General features: G+C 45.0%; 1 protein-coding gene across 13 annotated transcripts in view; it reads right to left on the bottom strand.

The window, feature by feature from the left end:
- Positions 1 to 17,534, bottom strand: part of LOC139059136 (uncharacterized) — a 484,552-nt gene that overhangs the window by 222,821 nt on the left and 244,197 nt on the right. For 8 of the 13 annotated variants that reach the window (XM_070537098.1, XM_070537107.1, XM_070537097.1 and 5 more), the window contains one exon: positions 5,611 to 5,862. The exons of 4 other annotated variants lie outside the window; for them this stretch is intronic. In XM_070537098.1, the coding sequence (XP_070393199.1) occupies positions 5,611 to 5,637 (27 nt within the window). In that variant the 5' untranslated portion in view covers positions 5,638 to 5,862. The remainder of the gene's footprint in view (positions 1 to 5,610; positions 5,863 to 17,534) is intronic. One more of the 13 variants, XM_070537108.1, reaches the window with a different exon arrangement.

Genomic DNA, 17,534 nt, shown 5'->3' with positions numbered 1-17,534 from the left:
CGTCTGGTTTCGGCAGCCAAAATGTGCTCATATAATTATCTACCACACGTGTGTGAAGGTTCCTTTGAACACCCTTTAAAACATTTCTTGCCTTACGGCCTCCACGTGAAAAATTCATATGCATGCTGAAAAACATTACACCGCTTTTTGTTACAAGATAATGCGCGTTCGAACGCAAACTTTTGTGCTTTTCGAGCCCCAGGCGTAGTCAGGAGTTCATTTCGAGGGATCGAAGGGGGTGCTACTCCTTATATGTACGTTCGTGCGTGTGCTTGTATATCTGCGTGTATATATATGCACACAAAGTAAAAATGTCGGGTGGTTGGTACCCCCTCCGGCTACGCCAATCATTCGAGCGTGGCATAAATTCAAAAATGCCATCTTGCTGAGCGCTTGCGAAAAACTGCCGCATGTAGCTCGCGACAAGGAGACAGAAAAGGAAAAGGAACATCGCGCGGCATTTGCCTGCTGCGCGCGCGAGGAGTGGCTTCACTGCAGAGCCGGAACATAACGGCAGGCCTATGCGCAACTCTGCCCCCTGCGGGAGAATATACAGGGACACTATGTAACTGCTACACGGCGTGCCACCTGGTGCAATAATATGCAACTGCAAAGAAAAGTGTGCACGTATCGACGCTGCGCTGCGCGCCTCTCACATCGTGTTAAAGGTGTCGCGATACGATGCTATGATGATGATAATAACTACGATGATTTACTGGCACCCCCTGTGAACCGCGGCGGTAACAAATAGTCATCTAGCCTGCTTGACTTATTCAAGTATGCCATAGATTGTTTCATTTCCAGCATTTTATATATCTCTCCTCAATATTCTTTTTCTTCCTCAACACAATCCAACCGTTTAATGACCAATCACCCCCAGTGGGTAACAGCCTGGCGATATATCTGTGACGGACACTGGTGGTGGTGGTGGGCAACATCGCCAACCTAAACGGCTATTGGCATGAGCTCATAAACGATCACGCTGTAAGAATTCAGTCATCCCTTCATGCGCTCGGTGCATTTTCTCCGTGCAGGATGAACAAGAAACAAATTGGCATTTACAGCAATTGTACACCAAGTGTATATGTAGAGAAGTTCACCACTATAGCTTTTCTCCAAACCAATGGGCTCGACGCAAAGCTTTAGAGCTGCTACAACTCTGAATTTGTATATACGCATCCCTTCCTTATACCATCATCATCATTCTTCAGCTCTTTCACTCCCCGTGCCTTTTCCCCAGTGTAGAGTAGCAGGCCAGAGCAAGCTATAGCTCAGGCCGACCTCTCTGCCTTTCAGTAAATAAACTTCTATCTATCTCTTGACCTGGCGAGGTCGTACATGTTAGCCTGGTGGCACGCCTAGTGTGCTACACCAGGAGAATACAATGTTCCCTATAGCGCACTTGACTTGACTACGGGAACGATGCTGTCCAAAACCTGTAAGCGCGTTAAGCCGAATAGCCTGCTATTTTTCAGACACGTTGCTTCCCTTCCATCTTGTCACGCGCTAACGAGCGGGCAAGCCCCCGTATACTGACCCGCCAAAATTTCATTTGTTCACGCACCAAGCTTCAAACAGTTGCCCACGCTACGCAACATGCGCGTAATGTGCTGCCTTATCGTAGTGCACGCTAGAACATTCAGCGCAACAACCATGGTTTTAACAGGCTGGCTCATTTTGCAGGGCAGGCACAATGTAAAGACTGTGCATAACGAGCGGCATGTGGTACAGAAGCTGACACACGCCCACCACATCCACGGGTAGGGAAGTGTGCTGGAGGCCTTACGTTGCCTTGTACTTGAGACACTTCTAAAGATACATTTGAACATGCCTTGTAACGCATTGATCAAGCCAAAACCAGTATCACGTGGTAGCTGATTTTCCCCTAGAAAAGGCAATGTAACTATAGTTGTTTATTTTATTTGCACAGTACTGCTGGCAGGAATGCTGCCCAAGCAGGAGAGGGTTTACAAAAGATGCTTTTTCAACAGTTTTACAGATGAAGCATAAGATGCGAGTTCAACAACACATTCTGGTAAAGGATTGCATTCTTCGCTCGTAAGTGGAAAAAAATGATTTCTGAAAGATTTTAGTGCGGGCAAAGTGAGACTGGACTACTTTGGAATGAAAAATACGAGACGACCTGTGTGCAGCATGGGTAATATATGTGGCATTTGATAAACCTGTTTGTTTATGAAACAACAAGTAAAAAAATTTTAGCCGGGCGATTTTACGACGCACGTGGAGCGGATCCAGTCCAAGTAGGCCTAACATGCCAGAAACTGATGATGGTGATTTGTAATCGCAGCAAATAAACCATGCAGCCAGGTTCTGAATTCGTTCAAGTTTATCAATTTCCTTATTAATGAACGGATCCCACACTATGGAAGCATACTCTAGGACTGGGCGTACGAGGGAACGATAAGCTTGCAGCTAGACAGATGAAGGTGACTTCGTTAGCTTTCTACGTAGAAAGCAAACTTTTTTGAAGGCTTTGTTCGATATGTTGTTAATATGGATGTCCCATTTGTTAATTGTTATGCTTAAGTATTTCACAGACGCAATATATTCAAGGTTCCGAATGCCAATATAGTAGATATAAAGTAGTGCTTCTCGTTTCAATGTTATTGTCATTGACAATGCATGTTTTGGAAAAAATTATTTGCATTCCTCTGTCGTCGCACTAATACGCGAATTTACAAAGTCTACTGTTAACTGTATCCTGGCGTGAGGAACTCCTGACAGCAACATAAATGACACAATCATCAATAAACAATTTCACCTAGACAATTAGGATCCAAATTTGCTGCCATATCATTCACATAGATAAGAAACAGCAGCAGTTCCAACAATGACCCTTGTGGTACACCGGATAAGACAAGACAGGCTGGCTATTAGATTTCAAACCATTGATTTCCATAAACTGAACACGATTCTCTATAAGCTTAAATCCAATGCACAATATTTTCTGGTAGTCGAATGCCTTAAGAATTTCAAATAAGTTTGCATGTGGCACACGGGCAAATGCCTTTGACAAGTCTAGAAATATTGCGTCAATCTGCAGGAGATAATCTATGGCACTGGCAAAGTCCTTAACAGTAGACAACAATCGAGTTGAGGATGAAAAATTCCTACGAAAGCCATGCTGAAAACCAACAAAAATTATTCACTTAGAAGTGGCTAGGTATGTCATTAGCGATAATATGCTCCAATACCTTCCAACATGTGCTTATTAGGGAAATAGGTCTGTAAATGTTAGGAATAAGTTTATCCCCTGATTTAAACACCGCTTTTACCTTGGCCGCAAGCCAGTATTTTGGTAGCGAGCTCTACTTAAGGGATTCAATAAAACTAATGTATAGCAATTAAGAAGTTAGTTCGGAGTAGCGTCGAAGAAAGTTATTAGGCAAACCGTCGGCGCCAGGTGATTTCTTTACGTCAATATCAAGCCGCATAAAAAGAATTCCTTCGCGGCTAATTGAAGCGTCAGGAATTGTTTGAGATGCAGATGGTGTATAAGATTTCTCATGGGCGCTGAGAACTGAAGGTCGTGTGAATGCTTTATATAATGTGTCATTTAATTCATTGACGATATCATTAGGATTATAATTTACGCTGTTGTTTGTTCTTAGCTGCTGAACACTTCAATTAGAGTCGGACAGGAAACGCCAAATCTTGTCTGGGGAGTTTTTTTAAGAATGTAATCATAGTCTGATTATGAAGTTTTTCAAGGGCGTTACGTAGTTTGATGAGTAAAGCATCCCTTATGGAGTGGAATTCGTTATTCTGAGGTAGGTTATACTTGCGTTTGCGCTTTATTCTACGTTTGAGATGAATGATTTCACGAATGACTGATGGATTATGACGTTTAGTTTTCTTTCTACACGTCGGTACGAGTTTATCAATACAATACTTAACAACAGAGTTATACTTATCCCAGAGAAGCGTGACGTCGTCATCACGTTTAAATTTATCAAGAAAAAAGTGTAAGCAATCCAAGACGGATTCGTCATCAGCCGATGAAAAATATAGGAATGACTGCGCGATTGGTGTAACTTGAGCGCATTTTGTATCTGTAAGTCCACATGTACAAGCTTGTGGTCAGCCATACCTTGAGTATAACATTAGTATAACAGATAACAGTAGGATTTTTCGACAAGCCTTTGATAAAAACAAGATCAAGAATCAATTGAGTGAGGTCTGTGACACGTGCGGGATGTATAACAACGTGTTTAAGATCATGAAAGAAATAGAATCAAGAAGGACATGTGCACTGTCAGCATCATGAGAGCCAGAGATTGATAGCTGTTCCCAATCAATGCTATGTAGATTGAAGTCACCGGCCATCAAAATTTTATTAGAAGCATGCGCTCTAGGTAGACGGCAAGAGATTCCACGAATGACACTGGGCTTTTGGGAGGCCTGTACACGACACCGACTAAAAAAGAAAAATCGCGATATTTAACTTCGCACCAAATGCTTTCGTGCTGTGGTACGTTTGGAATCTGGACATAATTTATTTTCCTTTTTGCGATCAAGACAACGCCCCCTCTTCGCCCTGCGTGGCCGCGTCTAATTATTTTGTAGGATGGGGGATTTATTTCGGAGTCATTTATCTCTGGTGTCAGCCAAGTTTCTGGGACTGCCAAAATGTGTTGGTGATAGGGAATGAGGATATCTTCTAATTGGTATGACTTGTTGGCAAGACTTCTTGCATTAAGCAAGATAAAACGGGGCTACTCTGTTTGCCATCAAGGACCAGCTCTATAGGCAAATTAGTCTGAAGTCATAAGAGGCTGTGAGGTGGTCCCATCCCAAACGTAAGCGGTATCGTATACCCGAAGCCGCTCATATTCAAGAGGAACTTTATGGGCTTTAGCTTTAAACTATTTGCCATGTTGCCATAGTTTAGAACGTTGCATTAAAGTAGCCACACAAAAGTCGTGGCCAACAGAAATAGCTGATCATTTCAGTTTGAATGAATTATGTAGGACACGCAATTTCTTATTGTAATCAAGGAAGTTCATTATGGCTGGTCTAGGTTTATCAGGCCATTTTTTTTCCTATTCTATGCATCCTTTCTATGATACTGACTGATAATCCCAGCTTTACGCAGATTAGGCCTTGAGTAATTGCGTGCTTTAAACCCCTCGGAGTCTCGCGATCACATTCAGGAAGGCCAAGAACAACTAGATTGTGGGGCCGACTTCCGTCTTCGAAATAATATAATTTATTTATTTTTTTGCGCAGTGATCACTTTCTTTAGAGAGGTAACTTCAGTTTTTAATTGGCTGATTGCTTCAGTATGCTGCGTGAGCACTTTTAGCGTATCGCTTAATTCAGTGAAACGGGCAATCATCAATTTTTCGACATCGGAATGCGACGTAGTTAGGTTATCAATAGATGCTGGGAAGAATAAGGTCATATCAGAAAGAAGAAGTTTAATCTCATCCCTGAACGTCCGCAATTTCGTTCAATACCACCAACAAGCAACAGAAAAAGCACACCCCATGAGTCATCAAGTAAATAAAGGCACTGTTCAGGGCACGGAAGGATGACAAGACACCTATCATCACTACGAAAGCAGCGACACGAATAACAAGGACGAACCTGTACAGAGAACATAAGGCTGTTCATGGCTGCATCGGTGGTGGACTTGCCGTACCCTCTGAAGATGAGCTTGAGTTGTCCGGGAATTTGTAATGTGAGCGGTGGCGCTGAAGGTCGGGGCTGCTGAGTAGATTGCGTCACCAAGCCTCAGTTGATATCGGCAGCCACGAGGTCGACGAGAAGAATTCCGTCATCAGGACAGCAAGATGAATTGCCGGATGGTGCGCACAGGATTGAAGTGGACAGCGTGACCTGTACAAGGAACATAAGGCGGTTGATGGCTGCATCTGCTGTGGTCTCGCCGTGCCCTCTGGTGTTACGCGCAAGTAAGACACTTTCGCTACCGCTATAATACTAGAGTATGCGCTACGTGTTCATCATCGTAAACATCGACTTTAGTTCATATCAAATATAAAACAACGCTTGTAAGCTGGCCGATTTTGGTTTATAATTTAGCTAGGTTGAAGTGGCTCTATACAGCACTCATTTAGTCTCTCTATTGCTACCGATTTCTGTGGAATCGGTGCTTTGTGTCAGACGTACGCTGTATCGTCACCGATGACGAAGAGTGAACGTAGTGCACTTGAAATGCCAATAGGCGACGCTTCCACAAAGTGAACCAGAACGCGGTCTAACACCTGTATCTATGGGCCTTTATCTATTTGAACAAAAATGAAAATATGATCTCTCTGTCCACATCCATGACTAGAACACAATTCCAAACTGAATTTAATACTACAGTATGTGTTATGGATATTAATAAATGGGGGACCAGAGATTGGGGACGCAATGCGCTGGGCGTACCTGAAAGAATGCAATTGGGGCACAAAAAATTCGTGCTACCTGCAGTGAGGCTTGGGTTTTTTCTTACTCTAAGCCCCTTTCGTACACTGTTTCTGAATATGTCACAAAGATTCTGTTGACTATGAGGAGTTTAAGGCAAGTTTCTTGCACGAAGCACTGGTGTACTTGGGAACCTACAACTTCAAATGTGTTCGTGCTTTAGTGAGCTTAAACGTAAGCTCATAACTAAAATTCCCACCGGGTACGCGCTGTGCCTAACCGTTGCAATAAATTTTAGACCTAATTACTCTCATTGATTAGCCCTTGACAACTGCTTTACGATTGTCACATTTGAGGCTCTGCTTCTTTAATAGAAAAGGCTGGTCTGCGCATCAGCAAACTGTACTCGTTAACTGAATAATAAAATATGCTTAACATTTTCCTATAATCATCCTACAGTAAAGCGGCATGAGGAGGTTCTTCGAGACAAGCCGTTCTTTTCACGTGGCATCTAAAGCAAGCGCTAGAAAAGTTGTAATTTAAGATCACACCTCTTGTGAGGCTCAACTCGGTCAATATATTTTTAAAATCATTCTCTTTACGAAGTTGCACGTGGTTTCATTATGGTTCAACCTGTCTGCCTTTATAGCGTGGAATAAAATTTCTATATCTACAGTCAAATTACACAGATAGCACGGTGAAATTAGGTCAGCCGCGTGAGCTGACTTGTGTAACATCAAACACAGCACAAACCGGCATACCATTAATGATTGTACTCATAAAGATTTATTCTAATACTGTATCAAGGTTCGTGATTAAACGTAATGGCCAGTTTCCCACTTGCATACTTCTTATCTGTTGTACATTCATCTCTGGCTTGTATGCTACAGGAACTAACTGGCGTTTCTCTGACTCTTTTCCGGCGCAGCTGAGACCCCAAGCTAGCACGTATTTTTGCGATGAAACGGCATAGTAATATGATAAAGCTTGGACGCCGCACCACAAGTTTCAGCTTTCAAAACTTCAATTCCTTTATGCTCCGCAGCGTTCGCGCTAGTGTGATGACATGCGCGATTCGTAAAGCCCTATGAACCGTCCTTCTTTTGGCGCACATCAAATATGGGCAAGAACAAGCGCAAAGGCAAATCACACGCAAGAAAATACCAAAGAAGGTAAAGCAATAACTGCCTGTGCGACGCCTCTTAGCATGCAATGCAAAGCAACGCAAAAACTAGAAGGACCGCGAGCTCATATTACATTCGCCGCTGACACACATGGTACCGCCGGAAGCCGCTGAGACCACAGAAATATCCTGCTGCTTCCTTCATCGAGGTCGCACATTGCGTCGGCTGTTCCTCAGAGAGACGTACGCCGAGCATTTCGAATCATTTCGGAAGCGTCCAAAACGAATTATGCATGAGAAGGCCCGCGGGCTTAGCCCTTCATATACTTTGAAGAGGCCGCCCTTCGCCGCTTTTGTCCGCTCTTTCTTCGGAACCATTCCTGTGAATGGTCGATGCATAAAGTTGCATCCCAGGAGTTTAAATTGAGTATTCTCCGTGCTTTCTTTTTCTGGTTGATCTCGCACAGTCGTCTTACTTACTGTTCACACGTAAATTCCGTTTCCTGTGCGCGCGCACCTGGTGCTATTGCTTTCGCGTGCAACCATTTCGGGACAGCGCGTGGCTCTGTGGCGTCCTGTGCGCGCTTGAACATGCTCTGCATAATTTAAGCGGCACCTTTCTCTCAAGAACAAGTGCGTTGCCGTTGGCACTCCTTGCGTTCCAACTCGACCTGTCCCCGAGGCAGGTATTGCGTCTATACTTCAGGAAATGTGCTGCATAGATACAGGGGTTCTGCGATTGCTGATATTCCACATTGCCGCATGCGAATGGATCTCGCGTTCTACCGTATCTTTATAGCATCCGCGCGTGCTCAGCTGTTATCACATGAATTGTGATAGCCTTAGCCAAATAGGAACGACCTAAGCTACGACATAAGCACAACAGCCGCATGCAAACAGTTGAAGCTATGGAGTGTGCAGGAAAACCAGATGGCGCAACTCCTAGCTGATTGATTGATTGAGTGAAAACATCTTTGTTTGCTGAATATTCGTAGAACTCGTGGGTGGGCCGCCTAGTCTGGTAGTCCACTGGTTATCACTGCTGCGCTGGCTCTCACCAGCCAGGGCTGACGGTCAGGATCATCGCTGAGGAGAATAGCCTCCCACTGCTCTTCTCAGGGATTTGTAATGGGGTCAACTATGGGATTAAATTGGCATGCCCACACCATGTGGTAGAAGTTATCTACCTCTCCACAGTGAGGGCGTTACGGAGAGAATATTGTGGGGCTGATATTGTGACTCGATAAGGTTACGGGTTAGCGCAGCTAGGGCTGCGCTGTCCATGTAAAAGGGTTGGAACTTGAGGTTTCACAGCAAAGCTGCTAGCCTCTTCTTAGTCGACATTTTCCATGGTCGTGTACGTGGTGCTCACACACCAAAAAAAAAAAGAAAAGAAGAAAGAAAGAAATGAAAGGAAAATCAGATTAAAAACGGTAGCTCTGAGGTATGTGCTTCAGTTTCCACGTAACAGTATTATGTTTTCTCCTATATTCGAATTACAATTCGATGCTGTCGTGTATGCATGATGTGTCTAAGTTGTACATGAGGCAATTTCTTTAATTAAATTGGTTTAAAACGCACTTGCGCTAGGCGAAGGGCCTACAAGAATGAGAATGCATGCTGTGTAATGTCCCTAATGCTGTACTAATATTACCGTCACCTAGCGGCCGCGGCCACTCAAACAGACCTCATACGGCCGCTGAAACGGCAGCTGCAAGAGGGCTTCGTCGTTCATTTTTCTGACGCAATTGAGATTTAAACATTCATTTAGTTCAATAACACACTTGCGCTTGGCGGAGGGCCTAGAAGAATAAGGGGGCATGATGCATTTCCTCACATGCCCATGTGCGCCCGACGCACCTCGTCTGTGGTGGTAGTGCTTGTGTAATGGCGTCTAACGTCGGTTGTGCTTGCCTAACGTCGACAACAGCTTCGCTGTACATCCACTTTTTACCACGCATCTGTGTACCTGTACCTGCCAATGCATTTTTTTTTTGTGTCCAAGGGCAAAACCTCAAGAGAACACAGCGGGAGGGGTGCACCGCGTGCGCCACTGATTTCCTTATAGCGCCACCAGATGGCGCTTGCCTCCGCGCATCCGCGGCAGTGGCGGTGCCGGCCCTGCGAAAAAAAAAAAGATACAGGAAGCTCGCATTTGCGCATAGTGTTCGCCACAAGCGCTTCCCGGTAAAGATTGCGGTTTCATAAGCTGTAGTTGCCGGGAAGCGGAAACTGTAGCATACCAACCAGGGAGTGGCGTAACTACACTTTCGTATGTAAAAGAGGAACCCAGCTAGCAATTGATTTCATTTGTTTTGTGGCAGCAATATTGGAAGGCCACGCATAGCACTCCCTAACAGTAGCGTGAAGAAGATGAGCGGCGAATGGAACGGCAACGTGAAATGCATAAGGGCGTCGTGCGCACGCTTGGCAGGACCCAGTGGGTTGGAGCCCAATTTCCGTTTAAGTTTGATGTGCCTATAGCCGGTCGTCTCACACAAATCAAAGCAAAGCTACTCAAGGCTGCGGCTTCTCATGTAGTGCGTTGCTCAATCGTTCAAGGCTACGTCACGTTGGTCTGTCGGATCAGGTGATACCACAGCTTCGCTGGCCAACCAGTGTGCACGTGGTGTGCGTGTGCGTGCGTGTCCGTGTGCGTGCGTGTGCGTGCGTGCACGGGCGTGTGTGCGTGTGAATTTTTTAAACCTTTTCCTCGGTCCTCTTTCTAACCCCTCTCAACCCCAGTGAAGGGTAGCAAACCGGAGACTAATATCTGCTTAACCTCCCTGCAATTCATCGCTCCTCTCTCTCCCCGTAATCTAGCTATGTTGTCACCATCTGTGCGCTTCGAATAAAATGCTCATCTGTAAGCCGTAAAGGGAACGTGTTCTGGAACATTAACAAAGCAACACCGGCAGATGTGGGCGTAAGCGGACACGAATACCTACAGCAGCCAGCCCAACAATGCGGGCGTGGAGTTCAACAGCACACGATACATGGACTTTTACGCGTAAATTCATTATAGCCGGAGAGTAAGGAATCAGCAGTGCCATCAAATTACGGTATCAGCGAAGCAAAGAGTCAAGCAAAGTTTTCTTGTTTCAAGAGAGCTTGGATAGACAGACAGACAGACAGACAACGAACTTTATTTGATCCTGAGGAGCTTCAGCGGAGGCCCCTATCGGGGACCCGCGGAAGCCGCTGGCCGCGTCCAAGTCGGGGCAGGAACGCCGTGATGTTCCGCCCTTTCTCGGGCCCTCTGGATTGCCTCTAGTTGTGTCTGGAGCGATGGGCTCCGGAGTGCTTCTTCCCAGTCGGCTTCGCTGGAGAGAGGGCCGTTAGGTAACGCGGGGCATTGCCAGAGCATGTGCGCTAAGGAACAATAGATCTCATTGCAGTCCGGACAGCTTGAATCGACGTCTCTGTAGATACGGCTGAGAAAGCCCAGCGAAGGGAATGAGCCCGTCTGGAGCGTTCTAAGTAAAACTGTCTGAGACCTGTCCAACTTCGGGTGAGGAAGATAGGCATACATTTCTTGCGAAACTATCGAGTGCGCGCTGGTACCGAAGTCAGTTCTACATTTTATTATTTTTGAAATGTTCTGTCGATAAAGGGTCTCCGCGCTCGTTAACAAATGGCTCGCATGACGCCATTGTAGTTATCGTTCGTATTTTAGCTCCAGATTTAAAGTGCCGTGGAAAGTAACAATACTTTCCTTGAGTTTGATGCATTCTGACAATCAGCACAGGTGATTTTTATCCGTTCTATACTGTGTTTACTGCCTGTAAGGGACTGCATACATAAATGAAAATAGAAGCCGTGATTCCGTAAGTGTTGTGCAAAACGCTACGTGTGTTATGCGGTGTCTTAATTCTTTATGTGCAGTTAGAAAATAGGCCAAAAGTACAGTGTATTGTCTGCAATGGACTCGTTAACGGCAAAATGCAAATAACACGGCCTACATCTGCGAAATGAAGTCCTTACTAGCATTACCGAATACACAGCGAAATACTTTCGCACAATTAACTTCGTGGTGCAGCTAATGCGTATTCTTTTACGACAGCCAGTATATATGTAAATGTTCACTTTAGCATTTTGCGAGTCCCGAAAATTTATTCCGCCATTCGCAGGGACTTGTCACTTTTCCGCTTGGCGGAATGCGGTCAATTTAGTATTCACGTCGTGAAGCTCTCTGATTAATGATACAGGCCCCTTAAGGATAATGCATGAGTCTGAATAAAAGAAGCAAGCGAGTGAAAAGTTCCACTGTAACCAAAGAACAAAGAAATCTCGAGACTTTGAAAAACTTTTCCATTCGCCTCTATTGGAGGCCTTAATGAGACCTACCTGTCACCTATTAGGTACCTGTAACGAAGCGACCGCAAAGGCGGCCGCAAGGACTAAATTTGTTCATATATATCTATTAGCCAGGCGTCTGGGAAAAGAAGACAGAAAACCAGAGCAGTATGCTATCTAGTGGCGAAGGGACACATTTCTTTTTATTCCTTTATAGTATTTATTTATTCGATAAGGTATTTCCAGATATGCATTAGAGCTTGCTTTCAATAATATGGAGTACGCGCAATCGCTCGTGCACTAAGGGTATCCGATATAACATAACTTGTATATATTACTTTACAAACCACAGTGTTGCATGATTTCATATCGCAAAGTCGTTGACATGTACAATTCACACTACGCGAAAGGCTTGGCTCCTCATATAGAATAAAATTATGGTAAGTAACTATTTCCGTCCTAAGATAGTTCGGTTTTCCAATTAGGCAGATAACCATGTCACGTAGAAATGCTGTAACTCTTTCGCTACTTTAGGATGTTCGCTTTTCTAATTAGACAAATTATCCTGCGATGCAAAAAAGCTATGTCAGCTGCGTATCAAGTAGCTTTGAATATTTAGCACTGCTATCACTTCGGAATGGCTGACCATCCCCCTACGTGAACTCACTTCGTCTAGCACTGTTCCCGTTTCGACGAACCATGACACACTCTCTGGTGTACCTTGAGCACACTTTGCGATCGGCCGTCCTCACGCAGTTGCAGTCGGAGGAACCTGGGGTCACACCTCATTACACCTGAACGTGACTTCCTCAAGGAGAGTCACTTCAGTGCCCGAGGAAAGCCCCATTCTTTGTGTACAGACTTATTGATCAAGCTGAACTCCTGTTTCACTCGTTCTCTCTCTCTCTCTATCTTTGATTGTCCTCCACCTTGCAACAAAAATATGCAAGTTTATGAGCTAGCCAAATGAGCCAGATCTAGATAACCTTTTTGTGTCTCCTTTATTCGCCCGTCTTGCTAATTAGGCAAAAAAAGGGCGACAGCAGATACGTGGAAGCATAAATGCCTAACTTTCAGTTTTTTTATGTGGCTTACTTTACACCCAGATGTTATGAAGCGAGATAGACACATTTCTTGGTTATCTATTGCACTCTATCTTGGTTGTGGACTAGACGAATTTAAAAAAGTTTTTTTACAGGAAGTGACTACCATTTTGACATGTCAGAATTTATAAGCGTGAGCTGCATAAAACTACTGATGGTGTTTTTCACTCCCTGAATTGCCTATCCAAAAAGATTTACATCGCTAGTGACATTTGAAACGCTAAGCAAATGAAAATACAGTGTAATAGGTGATCATCTTGGGAGTATTTTAGATACTAGGCAACATCAGCATCTGAAATTGTACTGTGCTGTGCTCGGCCTGGCTAAGCTCCCCGGCTTTCCCTTACGAACCCTCTCTCTCTCTCTTTCTCTTGAGCTACAGGAACCGGCTGCTCTAACCAGCCAGCAAGAACTCATTCTCCTTATTACTTGTCTTTCGAAGCATCATCACAAGTACAGTGAAAAGAAAGTGGGCACGCAATAAGCTCGGATGATAAAGACTGCCGTCGCAGCAGACGGCCGACGCCTGGAACATTTCTCACTTCTGCAAGCCGTGACTTGATTTACATTTCCTCACAAAAGCGTCGATACGCCAGTGTTTTCAGGGACGCATCTTCTTAAACGCTTGGTCTTGCTCTTTCGCCGCAAGGTCTCGCTGTTTATACATTGTTTCATTACCGCGTCGTGAATTTCCAAGGCTTAAATGCTCGCGCATTAATCTTCAAGCAAGTTGCATTGGGCAGGTTATTTCTTCCCGCATATCAACATGTGTGCACATTTCATGGTCTTAATCGTGTGAAGGGGGTTGTGGCAATAACGTCAAATATGGTTCTATATGCCCTATGATGCATTACGTCAATGCGGACCCATGAATACATCATGGATGAAACAATACCGCTCCATGTACTTGGCATGAAACTGTGACCATGTTTTGATGGCTTCCGTTCCCTCTCAGGTCATTCCGAAAAAAAAAACCCAAACGAAGGATATGGATGCACATGAAACCATCATCTCGTATGGAAATCAACAGCACTGCACATTGCCTCCAAGAAAAATAAAAGCTTGTTCGTCGGCATCTTCTTGGCTGCATCGAAGCTAGCATGAAGCATACGAGCTACGGCGAAGTTTGCGATACAATTCCGTTGAGATCCACAATATCGGTGCTCGTTGTGCAGCGATACCTGACAACTTAAACACAAAGGTATATGCATGAAGGGCGAACAGCAGCGGGGAATCCAACGATGTCCATGCCCGAAGGGAAAACTGGCCGCAATATTTTTGTTAAGATGCTTTCTAAAACCCCGGAAGCATAGCCATGTGTACACCTTTGGATTGATTTCCACGCCAAGCATTTCTTTAGAACGGTACATTCCCAATAGCTTCACGGCAGCATGGATGCATCAATGCTGACGAAATTGCATATGAAAATCAAATACTTTCTGGCTCTTTCTCAAATTCCTGCCATATTGGAAGTATTGCCTTTTCTTAAGTATTGCTTTTTATTTTTTTCTTTCCCTCAAAGCTGGGCCAATTCTCCGGTTAAACATGGCAAGATATCTAAGAAAGCCAAACCTTTCGTGCATCGGAGACAACGCGAAAGACATGTCGAATATGTACACCTGAAATCTTAAGGTGTTCACAGCAAGAGAGCACTCTTCTTCGCGTTTGTTTTTTTTTTTGCATACGGGGCAAACAGCAGCTAAGGTAATATCTGCCTTGGCTCTGACTTTCCTGGCAGTCTAAAGGAAAAGAAATTGTGCAAATTATTTGCGTAGGTAATATGTTCACGCGACTTTACGGTAAATCTCGCCAGCATGTCCTGTGAAATGCAATAACTTATTTTTTCGCGTAGTCGGAGCTGAAAAGAACCGACAGTGTGTCAAAGAGCACTGTGGTAGCATAACGTTGGGAGCGCTCTTGAAATACTGCATTTAATAAAAAAGTAATAATAATAAAACAGCATTTTTACTTGTGTCTGTTCTTTTTCGTTAGTACGTGTGCACCGTTATCAACTTGCCCATCGCTTCAAGCTTCGCTGGCATTTTTTTTTTTTTAATTCGCACTCGCATTCCCGATTTCAATGTGTCCGTATTAAAGGTAATTTATTATGAGGCCGGCGAAAAGTCGTTTGAACGTACGCCAAAGCCAAAAAGGAAACGCGAGATTTGAGACCGCCGTTCCCTTACGCCGTACCAACGTCGAGGTGTTCTGATGATGGGCGAGAGCTGGAAGGGACTAAAGTTCATGCGTCCGCTGATGGCACGGAATACCACAGGGGGTCCTGATCAGAGGGCGGGAAGGAGCAATGCATTCAAATGCATCTAACGGAAGAGAAACACAAAGTTGGAAGCACGGCGTAACTTACATCCAACCACTAGGGCCTCCCAAACGCAACAAAATGACGTGGCAAGGAAAGCACGCATTGCGGCTTGCGCTGGCACAGGTGACAAAGTTCGGCACAGGAGCCCACCACGTGGGGCGTGAGTTATGGGGTCCTAAAGAACGTCAGTGGTGGTGGTCGTTTGGGGATTCCGCCACAGCATTTCTCATTCCATCCATTAGAAGAGTATTGAAATATTCATGAACGTTTTTTGCTCCCTATTTTCCTTTTACTTCCCTGTAGTACAGCTCTCCGTATGCAGTCTTTGGTCTGCACGAATTCTCTGTTGCTTTATTCTAATTTCTTTGAAGTTATCCTTACATCGAGCCGTGCCCTGAAATATGAATCCAACATGACACTTCTGAAAGCCTTCAAATAACGCGGCTTTCGCCTCTTTCATTTTTTTCGTGCAATGGCAATTTTTGTAAAAGAAATGCCTTCCCAGAACTCTTGCTTGTCCACGGATAGAAGTGCAAGCGCAGCATGCAGAGCAAAGCGTTTCTGTCCAACTTCACCCCTGTGCACACATTTAGCATACGTATGCGACTTTCAACGTTATCAGTTGCTCTCTCGTGAAAGATGGCGTCTGTATTTCCTTCATCCCATCTCACCCTGCTTTCTTCTATTGCGTGTTGGAGGGGGGAATTAATATGCAGTTTTGCATACAGAAAACATCGAACTGCAATAGCGGCAGCTTATAGGGCAGTTATACTACAGAGCTCGTTTCGTGCCATGCCCGTACTTTTATGAAGGCCAACAGAACGCACATGTAAATCGTGCGCCGCTTTTCGATACGATCACATTTGAATTCAAGAGGTTGGCATTCCATCTTTCTCGAGACCCGCCACTGAACAGTTCACGAAGGAAATGACGCCCTAGGAAAACGTATACATTTGTGTATACAGCAAAATAGGTGACGTGCACCTTATCGGATCTAGTGACAGGTCTAAAGTTCTTCCGGTAACCTAGCGCGCAGTCACTTCATTCTTATTTCCCATTCTCGGTTTCGTTACTTTTACTCGGAATTGTTTTTACGCGCAAGCGCAACTGGCCAGCTCTTCATATCGGCGGTGTCAGCCTCAGGCTGCGAAGCAAGCTAACGAGGAAGGCGCCTGGAAGTGAAGAGACTCGCGCACCGGAGAAGTACGGAGGAGCGCGCCTAGCACGCGGCAAAGTAACCCCGCCTAGAGGAATGTGTAGGTAACGTTGAGCGAAGTGGGTATGGAGAAACGAGGCGAAGCGTCGCGCAGGAGAAAGGTAGGCGGATGCGCGCAAGGTTAACCTTCTCTGGCAGTTTCTGCAAGATTTATTTGCGATGCATAAGCAGTGGCTTCTACTCGTCGTAACATCGTCCTCACGCGCCGTACGCTATGTACGACAGTGAAAGCGTGGGACGGCGAGCAGACTATAACGGCTCAATGACGCGCGCGCAAGGGGAGGAAGCGCGACGTCTTCCGTCGCACGCAGCTTATCATGACAGTTGGGGAAAGGAGAGACGAGGGGAAGGGAGGGAGGTGGGGGGGGGGGGGGGGGGCCTTGTACTTTGACCGCGCGTGGTTGCGCGTACTTTACGTTCAAAGCAATCTGCTTTGGGGGCACAATCTAAGCAAGGTCGATCCGAATAGGTCGCGAAGCTTCGGGCGAAAAGCGGTTCTGTACAAACTGGTTACCTACATCAGCAAAGGGGGCTAGGGAGCAGCAATTGAAGTGCGACTTTGTTTGGAGGGAAAAAGCATTGGGAAAGAAAAAAGCGTTTTTTAATCCAAGTGAGACGAAGTCAGATTCATTCAACGAAAATAAAATTCCTGATCAATTTTATATATTCGTGACGAGTTATGAAAACACAAGTATATTTCATTTATTATTATTAAACAATACACTTCTTTTGAGCGCCCATCTTTACAGGAGGCGTTGACGCCGCTATCACTCGCAATGCAATGCACGTCTTGAAATGTGTAGAAAGGCACGCTCGTAAAGTTCACCTGTTCAAATACAGCCCCCTCCCACATTGTCCTATTTTACTGGTCGAAGTTTGTCTGAATTTGGTGACGCGGGTAGCTTCATCGCTTCTTAACCTGTTCAGTCAAAAGTAATGAGTTACGACCGCCAGATCATTGTGTGGTTGTTTTCATGCGACTGCCCTGGCCGACGGGCTTGGCATCCGACGTTAGTATCAGCGCTCAACACCTAAAGCTTTCGTCGGTCTCCAAAGAAAGTATGTTCTCTGCAGTGGTGCGAT

Source organism: Dermacentor albipictus, chromosome 4 (assembly GCF_038994185.2).
Source record: "Dermacentor albipictus isolate Rhodes 1998 colony chromosome 4, USDA_Dalb.pri_finalv2, whole genome shotgun sequence".
Classification (NCBI taxonomy): Eukaryota; Metazoa; Arthropoda; class Arachnida; order Ixodida; family Ixodidae; genus Dermacentor; species Dermacentor albipictus.
The sequence above is the reverse complement of the archived record's forward strand: the minus strand, read 5'-3'. Positions and strand labels throughout refer to the sequence as shown.